Source organism: Hippocampus bargibanti, linkage group LG05 (genome assembly GCF_051943395.1).
Source record: "Hippocampus bargibanti isolate YZ-2025 linkage group LG05, ASM5194339v1, whole genome shotgun sequence".
Taxonomy (NCBI): domain Eukaryota; kingdom Metazoa; phylum Chordata; class Actinopteri; order Syngnathiformes; family Syngnathidae; genus Hippocampus; species Hippocampus bargibanti.
Window position 1 is genome coordinate 32189892 of NC_142738.1, and position 20803 is coordinate 32210694.

At 44.8% G+C, this 20803-nt stretch overlaps 1 protein-coding gene across 2 annotated transcripts in view; it reads right to left on the reverse strand.

Annotated features, from left to right (window-relative positions):
• Positions 1-20492, reverse strand: part of ndrg4 (NDRG family member 4) — a 42405-nt gene extending 21913 nt beyond the window's left edge. For both annotated transcript variants that reach the window (XM_088995770.1, XM_088995769.1), the window contains exons 1-3: positions 20383-20492; positions 16708-16866; positions 10518-10556 (exon numbers count right to left, since the gene is read on the reverse strand). In XM_088995770.1, coding sequence (XP_088851896.1) covers positions 10518-10556; positions 16708-16866; positions 20383-20460 — 276 coding nt within the window. In that variant the 5' untranslated portion in view covers positions 20461-20492. The remainder of the gene's footprint in view (positions 1-10517; positions 10557-16707; positions 16867-20382) is intronic.
• Between the last annotated feature and the right edge of the window lie 311 nt (positions 20493-20803).

Here is a 20803-nt window from a genome sequence, read left to right on the forward strand (position 1 = left end):
TTCACAAAATGCGGATATAATATAACTTTCTTAACAGATGAGAAGCGAAACATACGACACCTTCAAAGAAGTACAGATGACGGCTGGAGAAACCTTTTCATCCTTGCATGTACAACGCGATGCCAAGTATCTGGTTTGGACCCATGCACATCTGTGGCGGCACAGGTGATGTGAATATCAGCCTGACACAGTTCCCATGCTTGGACAGTATAAAAGGGCAGCTGTCGCGGAACAGCAGCAGAGAATATCTCAGACGCAGACGCACACGCAACTCCCAGAGACCTGCTCAGCATCGGACTTGCTCGACTCCACGCCACGATCAAGTTTTGCGAGACACCTGTGTGTCACTTCCCTGGGAGATTTGACAACCTCCATTCAACAAATACAGAGATTCGACAAACTCTTTATTGGCGAGCCAGCCAGCCCAATCAACTCTCCGAATGGAAAGGCCCAGATTTACCAGCCGCCCGTGAACCCGGCATCTTCTCAGGAGCTCTCGATGGCCCGCCACCACCCGTGGGTGCCCCGCCCCCCACAGTGAAACCTGCATCACCCCCGATGGCCAACACAGACCAACTCGCCTGGCGACTCCTTGCTGCATTGTTTATGTCCACGATCGGACATCGTCTATGTCCACGATCGGACATCGGGAAGACGCTTCATGGCCGACTCGGCCGCCGACGTCAGCGTTCTTCCTCTGTCCTGCAGAGCGCCATGGCAGCGCCATCAACGTCACCGTCGCCGATGACCAGCCTGTACGTGCCCGGCAGCATGACCAACCCCACGCTCCTTCGTCCTCACGACCCCTCATTGATTCCCCGACTCGACCGACCCCAGCCGAACGACTCCGCGAGCACTCGTCGCCGTGCTCGCGTACAACGACTTCAGCAACCACCGAAACTTCCTCGGCCACCTCCCCACCGACGCCCGCCATGACCGGTGATCGACCGTCATCGTGCCTGGCCTCTCCGAACGACGTTTGTTTTTTCTTTAATTGTTCTTCATTTTTCCTTCATCGCTTTCACCGACTTCGGATCCAGGAGGGGAGCCCTGTGGCGGCACAGGTGCGCACCGCGGCTTTGATGGGAATCTCAGCCTGACACATTTCCCACGCTCGGACAGTATAAAGGGCAGCCGTCGTGGGACAGCGGCAGAGAATATCTCAGAGGCAGACGCAACTCCCAGAGACCTTCTCACCACGACTTGCTCGACTCCACGCCACGATCAAGCTCTGCGAGACTTCTGCGCGTCACTTCGCTGGGAGATTTGACAAGCACCATTCAACAAATAAAGACATTTGACAAACTCTTTATTGAAATATTTGGCTATATTGTATATAAATATCTATATATAAAACTATCTTAGCTCCGTTGGTTGGTAACACAAAACCTTACATACAGAACACCGCAAGGTTCGTAGAGGTATCAAAGACCTCAAATTGGAACCTGAGGGAACATTGGCATCTTATGATGTGACTTCTGTCTTTACACTGTTCCTACCCCAGCAGCCGTCTCAGTGGTGAGGACGAGACAGCTGGCAGACTTTTCTCTGTATGAAAGAACCAAACTTAAACCGGACCACATCTGCCAATTATTGGAAATTTGCCTTAATACTACGTATTTTCAATTGAGGGAAACATTTTACAAACAAATTCACGGTTGTGCTATGGGTTCCCCAGTTTCACTCATAGTGGCGAATCTGTACATGAAAGAGATGGAGAAACAGGCCCTCACATTCTTCCTAGGGACAAAACCAAGGCACTGGTTTCAATATGGGAACGACACTTTCGTCATTATTAAAAAACAAGAAATTCAATCCTTCATAGATCACCTCAACTCGGTAGACATCAATATTAAATTTACTCGCAACGACATTAAAGAGAATCAAGTAGCCTTTTTGGATTTTAAAGTAATCATAAAAGAGGACAGAGCGCTAAAAACAAGTAAAAAATAAGTCTTTAGGAAGGCCACGCACACTGACCAATACTTACTTTTTGAATCTAACCACCCTCTAGAACAGAGGTCCCCAATCCCCGGGCCGTGGACCGGTACCGGTCCGTGGGTCATTTGGTACCGGGCCGCGCAGAAAGAATAAATAATTTACATGATTTCTGTTTTATTTATTATCTGAGTCCGAATTATGTTTTATTTTGAAAAAATGAAAAGTCACCGCTTGCAGCGCATTTCCGTGACGAGGAATGGGTGGCAAAGCTCGCTTACTTGTGCGACATATTCAACCTGCTCAATGAACTCAATCTGTCACTTCAGGGGGAAATGACAACTGTCTTCAAGTTGGCTGATAAAGTATCTGCATTTAAAGACAAACTGTGTTTGTGGGGACGGCGCCTGAATTGCAGTGTATTTGACACGTTTCAAACATTGGCAGGGTTTTTGGAAAAGACTGAGGCCGAGCCTTCATTGACGAACTGCCAAGGAATGGATCCGCAACCCATTTGTCAACAAAGCAGGTGAATCCAGCATGCCTGTGCAAGAGCAAGAACAACTGCTGGAGTTCGCAAATGATGGCGGACTTAAAAGTATGTTTGAGACAACAACTCTGCAGATGTTCTGGTTTAAAGTGATGGTAGAATACCCCGAGATTGCCACAACAGCACTGAAAACCCTGTTGTAGTTTCCGACATCTTACTTGTTTGAGGCGGGGTTTTCTGCAGTGACAGCAACCAAAACAAAACTACGGAGTAGACTGGACATGCAAGACACTTCGGGTGTCATTGTCTCCCATTATTCCTAGATGGGACCGTCTCGTTGCAGAGAAACAAGCTCAGGGATCCCACTGATTCAGTTGCAGTGAGTTGTATTTTTCATGCGCTTTGGACTTGTTTTTGTGCTGTATCTTATTTTGAAGGCACGTTTAAATATTACCATGGTGACCATAGAGCGTTAAGGGGCAGAGACGATGTTACGTTGTTGGCGCGATGTTACCAGGACTCTGCTCATAAGGTTGCATAAAAATACACAATAGATTCACGTTTATTATTATATTTAAAAGAAAGGCAAAAAAAAGTTTCCATGCCTCTCGTATCATTTTATTTTGTTGTATGTAGCCGCCGGTCCGTGAAATTATTGTCTGAAATTAAACCGGTCCGTGGCGCAAAAAAGGTTGGGGACCACTGCTTGAGAACACAAACTAAGAGTTATCAGAACCCTCCAGCTTAGGGCTAAAATCATCCCAACAAGCGTCAAAGGTAGAGAAAAGGAGTCAAAACACGTCAGGAGAGCACTCACAAACTGTGGTTACCCTTAGTGGTCTTTTAACAAATGTCAAAAGAAAAGAATAGGGAATGAAACCAAAAATTCGGAAGATACTAAAAAGAGAGGAGTAGCAGTACCTTACATTGCAGGGGTTTGTGAAGAACTACGAGTCCTTTGGCAACACAAACTTCCTACTTATTTCAAACCGATAAACCGATTCAAGGAAAAAATATGTGCATCCAAAAGAAGGCTGCCAAATGAAAAACAGAGTAATGTAGTTTATTCATACATTGTAAAAATGACACTTGTAAACAGAAATACATTGGGCGGTAGAGAGGATCAAAGACCTCATATTGGAACCTGAGGAAACTTTGGCATCATACGATGAGACTTCTCTCTTTACATCTGTCCCAACCCCAGCAGCAGTCTCAGTGGTGAGGACGAGGCTGCTGGAGGATGTTTCTCTGCATGAAAGAACCAAACTTAAACCGGATCACATCTGCCAATTATTAGAAATCTGCCTTAATACTACGTATTTTCAATTTCGGGAAAAATTTTATCAACAAATTCATGGTTGTGCTATGGGCTCACCAGTTTCACCCACAGTGGCTAATCTTTACATGGAAGAGATGGAGAAACAGGCCCTCACATCCTTCCCAGGGACAAAACCTAGACACTGGTTTAGATATGTGGACGATACTTTTGTCATAATTAAGAAACAAGAAATTCAATCCTTCACAGATCACCTCAAATCTGTAGACTTCAACATTAAATTTACTCGTGAGGACATTCAAGAGAACCAACGAGCCTTCTTGGATTGTAAAGTAATTATAAAAGAGGTCAGAGCGCTAAAAACAGAAGTCTTTAGGAAGGCTACGCACACTGACCAATACTTACTTTTTGACTCTAACCACCCTTTACAACATAAACTAGGAGTTATCAGAACCCTCCAGCATAGGGCTAAACTAATACCAACTAGCACTGAAGGTAGAGAAAAGGAGTCTAAACATATCAGGAGAGCACTCACTAACTGTGGGTACCCTCAGTGGCCATTCAACAAATGTCAGAAAGAAAGAATAGGGAATGAAACCAATAATTCTCAAGATACAAAAAGGAGAAGAGTAGCAGTACCGTACATTGCAGGAGTTTCTGAAAAATTACAAAGAGTCCTTTGGCAACATAAAATTCCTACTTATTTCAAACCGATAAACACGTTAAGGCAAAAATTAGTGCATCCAAAAGATAGGCTACCAAATGAAAAACAAAGTAATGTAGTTTATTCCATACATTGTAAGAATGAAAATTGTAAAGAGCAGTACATTGGGGAGACTCAACAAATTCTCAAAAAAAGACTTTATCAACATCGCAGGGATAATACAAGTGGACCTCAATCGGCAGTACATATGCACCTAAAAGCTAGCAACCACTCATTTGACGACAATGAGGTTAAAATCTTAGCGAAAGAACATAGATGGTTTGAAAGGGGGGTAAAAGAAGCGATTCTTATAAAACAACAAAATCCTTCATTAAACCGGTCTGGTGGGGTGAGGTTCAATTTGGATCGTTCATACAATAGCCTGCTTAGGCAAAACAGGTTAGGCAACTTTCGCAATGCTGATGAGGGTCGTGATGCTGATGAGGTGATACAGGGGGGAGTGGGGGTAATAGGCCAGTCGTTAGTCAGGAATGTAGGAACAATCAGTGGGGCCACAGGGAGGGGTCCTCTGCCCCCCCAACCTGAGAGTAGGGACCTATCATAGCTGTGTCCGGCGCCACCATGTCTGGACATTAGGGATATATAAATGGGGCCGATAAGACCAGTCAGACTTTAGTTCGCTGACGAAGCCTCTTGGATAGGAGGCGAAACGTCCGAAACCTTCACTTTTGTACAGATGACGGCTGAAGAAACCTTCTCATCGATTGGGCGGACTAAACAAATTCTCAAAAAAAGACTATCAACATCGCAGGGATAATACTAGTGGGCCTATATCGGCAGTACATATGCACCTAAAAGCTAGCAACCACTCATTTGACGACAGTGACGTTAAAATCTTAGCAAAACAAAATATATGGTTTGAAAGGGGAGTAAAAGAAGCTATTTTCATAAAACAGCAAAATCCTTCCCTTAACCGTAATGGTGGGATGAGGTTAAATTTGGATCGTTCGTCCAACAGACTTCTGAGACCAAATAGGCTTAGTTATGCTGATGAGGTGATACCAGGGCAAATGGGGCAATCAGTCAAGTCGTAGACTCCATAATCAGGCAGGACAATAGAATTAATCAGTCAGGACAATAGAGGTAATAAGTGTAGCCTCAGGGAATAGTCCTTTGCTCCCCTCAAACGGAGAGCAGGGACCTATCATAGCAGAGTCTGGCTCCGCCACGTCTGGAAAGTAAGGATAGATATATACAGTATAGGGCCAAAACTACCAGCAAATTTTAGTTTACTGACAAAGCCTCTTGGATAAGAAGCGAAACGTCAGACAACTTCAACTGCGCTGTGCTTCACTGAGACCTGGCTCAGTGACCACCACCCGGATTCCGCGCTACACCTACCCGGCTTCCGTCTCCTCAGAGCCGACCGCGACAAGGAGCAACCGGGCAAACAGGTCTGTGGAGGATGCAGTCAACATCGGACTGCACCGCATCATCGACCACCTCGACAACACAGGAACCTACGCAAGGATCCTGTTTGTGGACTACAGCTATGCGTTCAATACCATCATCCCAGAACTCCTCATCCCCAAACTTCTCCAGCTTGGAGTGTCCCCTACGATCTGCCAGTGGGTCCTCAGCTTCCTGACAGGACGGACACAACAGGTCAGACTGGGGAAAATATCATCCTCAACACGAACCACGAGCACTGGAGCCCCGCAGGGATGCGTCCTCTCTCCATTGCTCTTCTCTCTCTACCCGAACGGCTGCACCTCAACGCACCCAGCTGTCAAATTCATAAAGTTCGCAGACGACACCACGGTCATTGGTCTCACCGTTGAGACCTTCAAGTTCCTGGGAATCACAGTCTCCCAGGACATGAAGTGGGAGGTCAACACCAACTCTATCCTAAAAAAGGCCCAACAGAGAATGTACTTCCTGAGGCTGCTAAAGAAGCATGGCCTGCCACAGGAGGTGCTGCAATATTTCTACACGGCTGTCATCGAATCCATCCTGTGTTCTTCCATCACTGTTTGGTTCGGGGCACAAGCCAGTGGACAAAAATGGACAAAATCCGACTTCAACTGACAGTTCGGACGGCGGAAAAAATCATTGGCACCGCCCTACCCACTCTCGAGGACTTGCACACTGCAAGACTCCAAACTAGGGTGCGGAAAATCATACTGGACCCTACGCACCCTGCCCACCACCTTTTCCAGCTACTCCCCTCAGGCAGGCGCTACCGATCCATGCGCACCAAATCCAGCAGACATTTAAACAGCTTCTTCCCCCAAGCCATTAACTCTTTGAACAGTAGCCCAAAAGGAATTGTATAGTGCCTCTTTGCAATTTTTTTGCTGATGATACTAGTGCAGCGTGTTCGACCGGAAACAAATTCCTTGTGTGTTCTACATAGTTGGCAATAAAGATGATTCTGATTCTGATTCTGATCTCTAGTTTCTCCGCCACCTGCTCCCCGTTCTCGCTACAGATCACAATGTCATCTGCAAACATCACGGTCCGAGGAGATTCTTGTCTAATCTCGTCTGTCAGCCTGTCCATCACCATAGCAAACAAGAAGGGGCTCAGAGCTGACCCCGTGTGGAGTCCCACCTCCACCTTGAATTCCTCCGTCACACCGACAGCACTCCTCACAACTGTCTTACAGTCATGATACATGTCTTGCACCGCTCTGACATACTTTTCGGTCACTCCAGACTTCCTCATGCAATGCCACAGTTCTTCTCTGGGCACCCTGTCATACGCTTTCTCCAGATCTAAAAAGCCACAATGCAATTCCTTCTGACTTTCTCTGTACTTCTCTATCAGCATTCTTAAAGCAAACACTGCATCTGCCGTACTTTTTTTTTGCATGAAGCCATACTGTTGCTCACAAATGTTCACTTCTGCTCTTCGTCTAGCTTCAACTACTCTTTCCCAGAGTTTCATTGTATGGCTCATCAACTTTATTCCTCTGTAATTAGTACAACTCTGCACATCTCCTTTGTTCTTAAAAATGGGCACGAGTACACTTCGTCTCCATTCTTCAGGCATCTGTTCACCATCTAAGATCTTGTTGAATAACCCAGTCAGGAACACCATCGCCACCTCTCCAAGACACTTCCATACCTCGATTGGTAAATCATCAGGCCCGAGTGCCTTTCCCCCCTTCATCCTCTTCAGCGCCCTCCTCACTTCATCCTTGCTAATGCTTGCTACGTCTTGGTCCACAACAGTCACGTCTTCTACTCTTTGTTCCTTCTCATTTTCCTCATTCATCAATTCTTCAAAGTACTCTTTCCATCTTGCCATCACACTACTGGCACCTGTTAATACATTGCCATCTCTACCCTTAATCACCCGAACCTGTTGCAGGTCCTTCCCATCTTTGTCTCTCTGTCTCGCCAGCCTGTAAAGATCAGTCTCACCTTCCTTGCTGTCCAGCCGAGCATACAAGTCATCATAGGCCTCTTGTTTGGCCTTTGCCAACTTTACTTTAACCGTGTGCTGCATCTCCTTGCACTGCTGTCTACTCTCGTCCGTCCTCTCAGTGTCCCACTTCTTCTTTGCTAACCTCTTTCTCTCTGTATACACTCCTGCACCTCCCCATTCCACCACCAAGTCTCCTTATCTACTTCTCTTCCACTCGGTGGTCAACAGTACCAATGGCGACCGTTGTTTACCCGGGCCTCGACCGATCCGGTATGGGATTCAGAGGTTTGATTTGCATATTTGTTTTGGCAAAATGTTTTACGTCTGATGCCCTTCCTGACACAACCCTCTGTATTTATCCGGGCTTGGGACCGGCACAATAAGACACTGGCTTGTGCCCTCTTGTGGCTACATTAAACCTAATTTCTCATGAAGATGGCGCCTGAGTAGGCAGCCGTCAGCAAGTGCTCTCATGAGCCTTGCTTTTTTGTTGTTTTTGTCATGTTATTGTGTTTTCTTTTGTCACTTTATGTTGTTGTGCGTCGTGTGGAACGGTTATGGATTGTTTTTCAGCATTTTTGGTCACGACAATCATCAAGGAGAAGACTGTGCTGAGGGGTTGCGCCTTTTCGGCAGCATGAATATGCCAGTACTCTTTTTGAATGGAGGAATGTTCGGTGCCATTCGACTGTCATCGCTGGACACCAAAGGGGCCATTGTGCCTTTTTTTGCGCCTGTAATGGGCAGCATCTTCACAGCCCTGCTTTGTTCAGCGGAAAGGTCGGTGCTGTTGGTCAGTCTGCGGTTGGATGGATGCATGGCTTGAGGAGCCCGCGATAAGAAGAAAGGAGCATCAGCGCAGAGCGCCGATGCACGTGTGGAATTGTCGCGGCTTGGAATTGTCTTTTCGTCAATGGATGCTACAGCTTCGTGTTTGCTTTCAACATTTAGCTTGTAGTAGACGTGCAAATTCCACCATGACGTCCCTGATCCACTGCTGAAATGGATGCTTTGATCCTCTCCTCTTTCATCTAGAACTGCTTCATGTCATCATAAAGAGGGTACAGCAAGTCCTGAAGAATGAATGACTCTGCGTCGTTGTGTTGTCATATTATTTGTTATTTTTGTTTTCTTTGTTTTTCCCAAGATGGCGGCGCGTGAAAACGCAGCGGCTCCCCTCTCCCGGAAAATTGCCGTTTTCATGTTTATTATGTTTGTTAAAGTCATTATAAGTGCCTCGCATGCTGGGTCCGAGAGGACAGTCATTTCATCTGTTCTGTATGTCATGCATATTAGCATATTTGACAATAAAGCTGACTTGTCACATCCTGGATGAATTTACTGTAATGTACTTTACTTCGGAGCCAGCCAATCCTCCATAAAGTTTCCAGCTGGTCCCGAATGCTGCTGCTCACCTCTTGACTGGTGATACTCGTAGGGTGAAGCACACAACTCCCACTCTGACATCTTTTAACTGGCTGCCTAAAAAATGTAGAGTGTTCCTTAAGATCCCATTATTTTTTTTCAAATCTTTAAATGACCCAGCACCCCCTTAACTCTCCAATCTCATCCGCCCCTACACCCCTTCCCAGCACTTGAGGTCTGCTGACCAGACATTCATCACTTTGCTGCTGTGAAACGTAAATTTCTCCACTGTGAGACTAATAAAGGCAAATCCAATCCAATCCAATCCAATTATTAGAAGTACCAAGACTAAACAGAGGATCAGAGGACATCGAGCAGTTATCTCCTAACCAATAGAGTCCCAGGTCCGAAGAGACTGTCAAACCCCTGAGACCGACTCACCAAACTCCCGGGTTTCAATCAAACCAAGTTACGAGCCATTGGTCTATTCAGAAGAGCAAAAGAGGGGGCCCAGGGCATCAAAACTGAGAGCCAACTCTTTTCAATCGAAGTGTCCTGTTCCCAACTTTTGAGACTTGATGCCCAAGCATAAGGCTAAAGAAGTACAAAAAAAAATCCCATAAAGCGGGCCAGCTCAGGTGACTAGGATAGATGATTCGGCACATAATAATGCTCGGTCCGGAACTGCCAGTCTCAGTCCATTACTTGTATTATAATTGTTTGTAATTATAAATGTATGAAATACATACTGGTATTTGTCAAACCTGTTAAGGAACTTTTGTTGCACACCTTGTTTCACATATAAATTACTGTATATAACACAATATTCATTACCGGCAATACTTTGAGGGACAAGGGTTACTACAGTGGAGAGTTTATCATGTTATCAAGTTACAGGGTGCGTGAGTGATATGTCTTCATAATTTCTCATATATCAAAGTCAAAGTCGGCTTTATTGTGTTTGTGTGTGGCTAAATTGAAAAAGTGTGGTGAGTCTTGTCAAGCGACTGCACAAGAACATTCATTGAATGGAGGCGATAGTCTGGAAAAAAATCATTAATTGTCCTGCATTTCTCACTTGTTTCCTCTCTTTGGATTAATATAACATTGCTGCAGAGGCCAGGGTAATTGCTTCTTCTTTGACCCTTTCATTTGATAGTGGTTCAGTTAAAAACAATAGTGTGCAGTGCAAATATTACATATTAAAATAGATTCCACATTTAAAAATGTTGAGAATAATATAAATTAAACAATAATTCTAATATTGGAAACATGAAGGATGGCAAACATGACATTCAACAGATGGTAGGACCTCAAAAGTTGAAAAGGTTAAGACAACAATAGCAGCATACCTTCCAATCACCTACTGGCATCATCTGCTCACAGTTCTCCTGGTGAGAGAGACACAAGGAGGAGAGAAAAACACTCATGAATGATGGAACATGGTCTCCGTTCAAAACCAAAATTATACAACACGATATATCCTGATTTATTTAAGAAAAAAATGAGATTATTTACATTTTCAAAATCATGATTATTGGGTCATCATAAACTGCGCACGATTATGTCAAACAACAAGATTATCTTTAATAACGCCGGTCGTATTCCACCTCACAAATGTTGTTAAATGTACGGCATTGGACATTCATCTTAAGTGAAGAATTGAGACAATTGGTAAGTGTTGCCGATGTTCTTTGGCGGCCAAAATCCCATTTAACATAAATGGGAGCAAACGAAGGGTAACTTGGCTTCAAAATACGTCAAATGAAAAATGACCATGGTTTAAAATCCCCCAAATATGAATGACATGGCAGACTCGCCCGTGGAACTGCTAGAAAAAAAGCAAGGCAGTGGTTGAACAGATTGCAGAGAGAGAAAATACACGAACAACAGAGCAGATGCGCGACCAGCAGGAGACGCTCTTCTCGATATTATCCAGTATGCTGAGTTGAGAGAAAGAAAACTTGATGGATATAATTTAGCCATGTTATCCTCACCAGGAATTAAAATTTATCCATTTAAAATCAGTGTTCGGAACATGTTAATGCAAGCTAAATTCGGGTCAATCATCACGTATAAAGAATGTGTATGTTGGTGTTTACTGAGTACCCTAAATTTTCCAAAACTAATGGTTTTCATTTGTCCTTGGGCCACAATCAAGCATGGCATGATTATCCCTGCGCTTTGCCCTGTCATCTACTCGCCTCCTAAATACAACAAAGACTTTTTCAACGGCTTTTCAACCCTTCTTGCGGAAATCAGGCTCAAATATGATCATATCTTCCTCGTGGGAGATTTCAATATCCATGTGTGCTGCCCAGAAAAACCAATAGCAAAGGACTTCCTAAGAGTCATTAAATTATGTGCAACATGTGACCCACCCAACACGAAGAAGGACATATTTTATACTTGGTCCTTTGCTTATGGACTAGCGGTATCAAAATTGGAAGTCTATGAAAATGGGGATTTCTGATAACATGGCAGTCTTATTTGATGTAGTCCTATCAATAACATCTGTCGCCCCTGGCTGCAAATGGCGAATCTTTAATCCTCTCACTGCTCGCCAGTTCTCCAATGCCTTTAAACTTTGTGTACCCTCATGTGACACCTCTTGGTTGAACTCATCGTGCCGTGCCGTTCCAAATTCAGTGGGGCCTTCTAAATCCGTGGCCCCAAAACCTAAACCTGAGCCTTGGTTTAATGACAAATCTCGCACAGCTTGACAGGGGTGTCGTAAAGCAGACAAATTTCAGGTGTCTTCTCAATTATGGAAAGACTACTGGTCTAACTAACGATTCACAATAAAAAAGGTTAAAAGAGAATATTTGTCGGACCTTATTCAGGATAACTGTCACAACCCACGTATACTATTTAAAAACACCAATTCTGTATCCAAACCCCCTGGGTCTACTTGCTCGGAACCTTCACCTGAGATGTGCAACAGATTAGTTCAGTTTTTCATTGAGCAGGTTTCTACTGCTAGGACTTTTGCTTCAATACCACATTGGACCCTTATGTTACTGTCTCGTGTTCAGCAGTGCTAAATTAAATCCCTTTGAAGCTGTATCCTTGACCCTCTGAAAGGATGTGGCTCACCAGTCTAAGCCAGATGTCTCACCCTGTGACTCTCTCCTCCACATTTATTTAAGGAATTTCTCCCGAGTATTGGAACATCGGTCTTCGCCTTTGTCAACAGCAGGCTCTCTTCTGGAAATGTCCTTCAACAGTTTTAACATGCTGTTGTCCAACCCATGATCAAGAAACCTGGTCTTGATCAAGATGTACTGTCAAATTTTAGGCCTATTTCGAAACTGCTTTTCATTTCAAAATTGCTTGAAAAAGTGGTGCACATGCAGTTGAAATCTTTCTTGGACGAACATAACATCTTGGAGGTCTTCCAGTCAGGTTTCAAGACGATGCATAGCACAGAGTCAGCCCTGTTATGGGTTTCTAAAGACATCCTCCTGGCCAATGACACTGGAGTTAACTTGTGTCTGGTTTTATTAGATCTGACTGCAGCATTTGATACAATGGATCAAAGTATTCTACTGTCTCGTTAGCAGCACTTGGTGGGCATTACCGGTAGTGCTCTTGACTGGTTTAGATCCTATCTTTCTGACAGAACCTTTTGTGTTCGCCTTTGTTGCTCTGAGTCATGTACTGCCCCTCTGTCATGAGGTGTTCCGCAGGGCTCAATTTTGGGGCCGATTTTGTTCTCACTTCATCGTGTACTTTGGATCCAGCTCCTTTTTTTGTCCGACGAGGTCATTTAATTTGCCTCGTGCTGACATGACAGAGAACGCCGGCCACTATGGATCCCGCCGATAGAGACAAGTTTACGTCCGCACTCGCTCATCAGGCGGAGCCAGCTGGCGCAAGCTATCGCGGAGAGCCGTGGTACGATGTCCATGCTGGTTCAACGCTTAGAAGGGGTTGAGACAAGCATCCCGACTTTGACGCCCCTCCCTCGGTAAGCAGTCGCAAGCATCCCTTGCCGCACCCCTCACGTTACGGAGGCGAGGCGAAAACCGGGATCCGGCTGCAGACGTCATCTCCCGGCAACAGCGAGCGGGCCCGCCGTCAGTAGGGGAGCCGCGAGCCCATACAGATGGGGGGCGACAGCGAACTTGCTAACCCCGGAGGACGGCGTAATCAAGGTTCTGGTGGCCGGAGCGCCGGACGGACGTCGTTGACTACGTCAAGGAATGCCCGGCCTGCGCCTGTGGGAAGGTGTCACACCATCCCGCGGCGGGACTTCTCCAGCCGCTGGTAGTCCCCTCCCGACCTTGGTCCCGCATCTCCCTGGATTTCATCACGGGTCTTCCCCCTTCCCGTGGCAAGACGGTCGTCTTCACGCTGGTGGACTAAGTTGGCCCACTTCATCCCGTTAACCACGTTGCCGTCCGCCATTGAGACGGCCCAACTGCTGGTCAACCACGTCATCCGTCTCCACGGGATTCCGTTGGACATCGTGTCGGACCGGGGACCACCCATAGGAGCGTCAGCGAGCTTGTCATCCGGTTACCACCCTCAGTCCAACGGCCAGACGGAGGTCGCTAGTCCTTACCGTCATTGTCTCTCTGTCTCGCCAGCCTGTAAAGATCAGTCTCACTTTCCTTGCTGTCCAGCCGAGCATACAAGTCATCATAGGCCTCTTGTTTGGCCTTGCCACCTTTACTTTAACCGTGCGCTGCATCTCCTTGTACTGCTGACGACGAGGTTGTTTAATTTGCCTCGTGCGGACGTGACAAGGCTCTTCTCCCCTGCCCGCCCCTTTACTTTTGATTCCTGGTACATTAATAATGACCCTAACAATTTCATCTCTAGACACCAGATCTGTTTTTCAAACGGTTTGTCAGTCACATTTGTCCTCCTTACCTTCATCAACATATGCAACAAAATCGGTAGCTCTAGCATGATATTGGGATTTTTTTTCCATCTGTATTCTCTCCTTTTTGCATTGCCATTCACTGACTCTTGTGTTCTTGTTCGAACTTCAAAATCTGAGCTTGTCCTTGTCGGGGAAACACATTAATTTGATTGTCTTCCTCGTCAGTGCTGTCTCAACTGTCATGCATGTCCTGAGGAGTCCATTCTGCATCCTCATCCTCATCATCTCTATCCAACTGGTCGATGTCACCTGTTTTTCCCCCTATTATCATGCTGATTACATTTTCAATGTGCTTTCTCTTTCAAAATGTGCACCTTTGAGCACCAATTGCACCAAAGGTTAAAGTCAAACTGTATGCTTTGTGGTGACACAACATGGGCGGTTACTGGTCAAGTTATTGATGGTGAAGTGGTCGCCTGAGCTATGTGCGTGCAGGGTGGAATTGTTTCCCACTCAGTGGCGGTGTGGGTGTGATCGACTGTTTTTCTCTATAGGTGCCCTCCGACTTACTGATGAGAAGTTCAGAGGTTATTCCTGCCTTTTTGGTCAAATATGCAGCTTACAATCACTGATGAACTATCACCTTCATTTGAGTCAGAACAAGTACAGAGATTATCTTCATAGGAATTTATAAATTGTACGATATTTGCATCAAACAGAAGTGATAAAGGGCAGCCCAGTGATATAGAAGGAGGCTAGGAGCCAAATGGTATCATGTTTAAAGTTTCATTTAACTCACGCGTGTCTCAATGTTTGGATGTGTATAGCGCGCTCTCAAATGCCTGCGAGCAAAGGGCTTTTTTGCGCAGAGGGCTTTTGACGTCCACAGTTCTCACGTCAAAGCAAGGGGGTGAACAGATGGGAGAGGTTGAGCCTCGGTCAAAACGTGGGAATAAACAATTTGGGAATGAAGTGTTGTAGAACACCAAGAAGCAGACCTTTGTCATCTGTGAATTCTGGAACCTGCTGATTTGATGTAGACCAAAGTGAAAGGTCTCAACGTATCTGTCATTCAATGCTTAATTCAGGAAAATCAGATGACTACAGGGTTGTATTATGCCAATATCAGGAGCAGTATTTTTCTTGTTTGAATATGTCAACAATTAAACACAGGAACCTATGCAAGGATCCTGTTTGTGTACTACAGCTCTGCGTTCAATACCATCATCCCAGAACTCCTCATCCCCAAACTTCTCCAGCTTGGAGTGTCCCCTACGATCTGCCAGTGGGTCCTCAGCTTCCTGACAGGACGGACACAACAGGTCAGACTGGGAAATATATCATCCACAACACGAACCACGAGCACTGCAGCCCCGCAGGGATGTGTCCTCTCTCCATTGCTCTTCTCTCTCTACACGAACGACTGCACCTCAACGCACCCAGCTGTCAAATTCATAAAGTTCGCAGACGACACCACAGTCATCGGTCTCATCAAAGACGGCGACGAGTCTGCGTACCGACAACAAGTGGAGCAGTTGGAGCTCTGGTGCAGCCGTCACAACCTGGAGCTGAACACGCTCAAGACAGTTCAGATGATCGTGGACTTCGGGAAACATCCATCACCACAGCTACCCCTCACACTATCCAACTGCCTGGTGTCAACCGTTGAGACCTTCAAGTTCCTGGGAATCACAGTCTCCCAGGACATGAAGTGGGAGGTCAACACCAACTCTATCCTGAGAAAGGCCCAACAGAGAATGTACTTCCTGAGGCTGCTAAAGAAGCATGGCCTGCCACAGGAGGTGCTGCAACATTTCTACACGGCTGTCATCGAATCCATCCTGTGTTCTTCCATCACCGTTTGGTTCGGGGCCGCAACAAAAATGGACAAAATCCGACTTCAACAGACAGTTCGGACGGCGGAAAAAATCATTGGCAGCGCCCTACCCACTCTCGAGGACTTGCACACTGCAAGAATCCAAACTAGGGCGCGGAAAATCCTACTGGACCCTCCGCACCCTGCCCACCACCTTTTCCAGCTACTCCCCTCAGGCAGGCGCTACCGATCCATGCGCACCAAATCCAGAAGACATTTAAACAGCTTCTTCCCCCAAGCCATTAACTCTTTCAACAGTAGCCCAAATGGAATTGTATAGTGCCTCTTTGCAATTTTTTTGGCTGATGATACTAGTGCAGCGTGTTCGACCGGAAATAAAATCCTTGTGTGTTCCACATACTTGGCAATAAAGATGATTCTGATTCTGATGGGGCAACTACTGTCATTTACCCTCACAGATCCTCTCCCGCCGTCAAAAAGGGCAATCTTCCCTGGGTGTCGAGTCATTAGTTGAACCTTGAAAGAGAAAAACTCTGGCCTCTGCGTCCTCTGGTTTCTTCCCACATTCCCAAAACATGCACGGCAGGCTGATTGAAGACTCCAAATTATCCGTAGGCGTGAGTCTGAGCGCAAAGATTTGTTCGTTTCTGTGGGCCCTGCAATTGGCTGGCAACTGGTTCAGAGTGTCCCTCATCTACTGGCCGAAGACAGTTGGGCATTGGCTCCAGCAGCCCGCGCGACGCGAATGAGGATAAAGCGGCTTGGAAAATGAATGAATGAAAGAAATAAGTGATCAACTCTGTATTGTGCATTTTGTTTTTCTGAAATCAATATTTTATATCTAGTTTGTGTTGTTGTTTGCTGTGGTTATTACCGGAAGAGTCCCGCTGGTCCGGCGGCGGGTCTGGCGAAGCCAATGCCGTGCAATGACATGCCAACGATGAGTAGGGCGACTGTGCGGTGGGGGGTTGTTGAAGGGCTTATGCGTCGAAGGGCACTCCTGTCCGCCTGATGCCTCTTCTCCCTTTTCCGGCTGTGTGGTGAAACACAACATTCACTTTTGCCTTCTTTATAAAGAATTGCATATTATCGTACTGCACGTGAATTCATGTAGTGAGTCAATGTTTCTCTTTGTAATTCAAAGAAAAAGCGCTTGCGAAAGCAGAGCTTCAACAAAATAAAGACGAATAATACACTGACAATCGAAATGGTTATGTGTCAACGTAGTTTTTGTCGCCTTCTACTCCACTTTACAAAGAAATGTGTCAGGCATTCACAAAATACGGAATCAATAAGGCTGTCCATGAGATTGAGGATTTACTCGAAGAGCAGGAAGTCATGAGCAAATCTGTCCACCTGTACAAAATGATCTGATTTATTGTGTCCTTCTGGTTGCTTTGCACCAAATTAAGATTGCTCTCTTCATTGACGTGACAAGATATCAGCGTGGGTTTTAAACAAAATTATTAGACCCTCGTGAAACAGGTTGGTTTTACCCTACTGATGATTGTTGGGTTAAAAAAATTCTTCTTCCTGGTTCAGCTGTCCACTATAAAGTCGAAATATTAAATCAGCAGGAAGCAAGGTGATATACAAAAAAAGGAATATTTATTATCAGGCAGCTAGAGGATGTCCTCCAGGGGAGAAGCTAGGCCAAGGGACAGAGAGGCAAGAGAGCGAGAGAGACAGAGCCCGCGAGAACTCGTCTCAGACATATATAAACAACAGGAGTGATGTCACTTTGAAAAGGACCTATCATCTGCTAGATACAATCATGAATATTCATTATTAGACTGAAACATAACAGCTAGATTTCTACGGTAACTAAGTACAAGCTGAGTCCATGTATACTAATTAACATATACAAATAACTAAACGAGATACATATATGGACTTACTAATTGATAAGAATAAGTAGAAATGAAACAACAGGATGTTTTTAGCATGTGTATATCACCAATTCTAACAATGATGTGTTGCCGCTATAGCAAGATTGCTCAGTACGAGAGGAACCGCATGTTCAGACACTTGGTGCGTGTGCTTGGCTGAGGAGCCAATGGTGTGAGGCTACTATATGCGGCATTATGACTTAACGCCTCTCAATCAGAATCCCGCCTAGACGCGCCGATACCGTGGCGCCCGGGCTGTACGGTTGGTCAAAGTTAGCGGCGGGAGGAGTGCACCCTCTCTGGATCACTCCACTGCATGTTGAACAATGACTCGGCACGAAATGACCTGCAAACCACTTGCCTATGTGCAGTAAGGATGAAAAATATGTCAATTTGTTGCATTGTCTGGGTTCAAAAAAACAAATACATCGCCCTTGTGTCTGTGTATCCTCGTCAAAAAAAAAAAAAAAAAAAAAAAAATGTAAACCAGTGAAGGAAAAATGGTGAGCGTCACATTCAGACTAAACTTACTATCTACCAGGTCAAAGGTACCGTATTTTCTGGTGTATAAGGCGCAGCCAAAATAATTAATATTCTTCCAAAAAAAAAAATCACACTGCGCCCAATATACCAGTGCACCTTATATGTGAAGTAATTATTGAGCCGCAAGAGGTCTTGCAACTACCGTCAGCAGACAGGACGACATTTCATCCTTTAGAAGTAGTGTGCAGTCTATGCTGGGATAGATCAAATGTAATCCCAGACTCGCCTTATATCATGCGGTGTGCCTTATATATATATATATATATATACATACTTGTAAACCTTTTTTAATCATGTCATTCATTGAAAGTGCATCTTATAGATCATTGTACTAAGTTCATTCTGTCTACTTGATATCTAATTTAAAGCAGATTCTTTACTTACAGTGTGACAGTGTAGGTGTAACCCCAGCTGAAAATGGCGCGTCACAACAACATCCGTGACACTCTGACCAAGGCGGAAGTAGACGCCGAAACATGTCAGGTATTTGAACACCTACAATACACTGTCTGTAAGTAAAGAATCTGCATCTTATAGAGTCCGGTGCGCCTGAAATATGGGAAAAGTTTGAAAATACACCATTCATTTGGGGTGCGCCTTATAGCCCGGTGAGACTTATACACCTGAAAATGCGTTACATTGTTTGCTTTTGTTCAACAATTGAAAATAACTAACTTTATTATGTTCAGACAATAACCTCGCCTCCCTGCTTCCCTGCCAAAGGGCCCTCATCCATGTCAAAGGGTGATTGTGTGTGGTTCCACAACGCAGAGATAGATAGATAGATAGATAGATAGATAGATAGATAGATAGATAGATAGATAGATAGATAGATAGATAGATAGATAGATAGATAGATAGATAGATGCATTTTACCAACATCCATCATATCATTTAAACCAGGGGTGGTCAATACATGGATCATGATCGACCAGTCGATTTCCAAGGTACTATTGGTAGATCGCATGACAAGGTGATGTGACATTGTTATGAACTGACGCTATACAAATAAATTTGCATTGTTTTGGAAAAAAACTAGACATCAGACGAGACGATCAGCCATCCTTCAATTGATTGATACACTGGACAACCAGTAAGATGACATTTCATTATTAGGTACACTGTGTGTGCTCAAACAATGCCCCTCGGTGTTGCAAAGTTAAGTTTTTGCCTCTTAAACATAAAATAGGCTAAAAAAATGATTGGGGGAGCTGGACCAAGTCATAAGAAAAAAAGAACACTTTCAAACGGAATGGGAGTAGGACTCTTTTTACACTGACATTTTTAAAGTGTGTTTGTCTCGTCTGCCAGTTACCAGAGAGTGAACTAAAAGGTAATGGCAAAAAAATGTACATCGCGATGTTGTGTTTTGCAACATATGCGGTTATACATTTACATAAGTTGCAAGAATCCTCAATATATTTCTCAATAAATGCATACTAATGGGTAAATCATTTTGACTTGGTCATTTGAAAAGTAGCTGAAAAAGTGTGAGCACCCTTGATTTAAACATTAGTTTGGTGAAATGAGTGTTAATTTCCCTTTAACGTGTCACAATAAGTGACTCACCAAAAGCAATTGGAACCTAAAATGGGCAAACTGTGGTCGACGTGGCTCGCCTATCATTTGACCTGCTGGAACGCAGATAACAACCACCCAGATCGCAATTCAAGACCACATGGGGCAAAGTGGTTGAGACAGTCAGAAACCGACCTAAACCCACGTGGGCGAACACACGTGGTGCCTTGCTGCAACCCAAGGACAAAACTGGATGGAGCCAGAAATGGATGAACATGACTGTGTCCGTCCGACATGGTTCACATTTCGTTGGTCAAGCAATCACCTCCATCAGGACCATCGAGGTCCCCAACATGGGAGGAACTCGGGTGCAAAATCAGATGAAAGCCATGCTTATCTGACCATGTTCAAACACACGAGGGGGCCCGATTAAAATGCTGCGTGGGGTAATAGAAAAAAAAAAGATACATATCATGAGTTTAGAGTTAGACTTGAAATTCTATCGGAGACAAACTCCTTGTGTGTTCTACATACTTGGCAATACCGGCGATTCTGATTCTGAGATATAATATAAAACAAATTAAAGCAAGTGAACTGACCATGTCCAAATCGGTTCCTCTCTGCTCTGGAAGCAAGGGTTTTTCCTCTGGGAACTGCGGTTCCTTCATCCCCGCCATCCTTGGCAGCAACCTGAAATCATGAGACAGGCATGCGCACCCACACACACACACACGCACACATACGCATACACGCACACCCACACACACACAAACACACTTCTTCAGGCCATTAGTCCTACAAATTTAACACTGATTTAATTGCATTTTCAACTTTGTTGAACAAATATAGTGGAAAAAAAAGCTTTGAAGGAGAAGGATTTAAATGAATAGATTTAGTCAAGTGCAGTATTTCCCAACCAGTTAAAGCAAATAATGTATCTTTGTCCATCTATCTATGCCAGCAATATTGTACGATGGCAGAACGTAAACATTAGATTGTCAAAAGTACAGTATTTCCTTG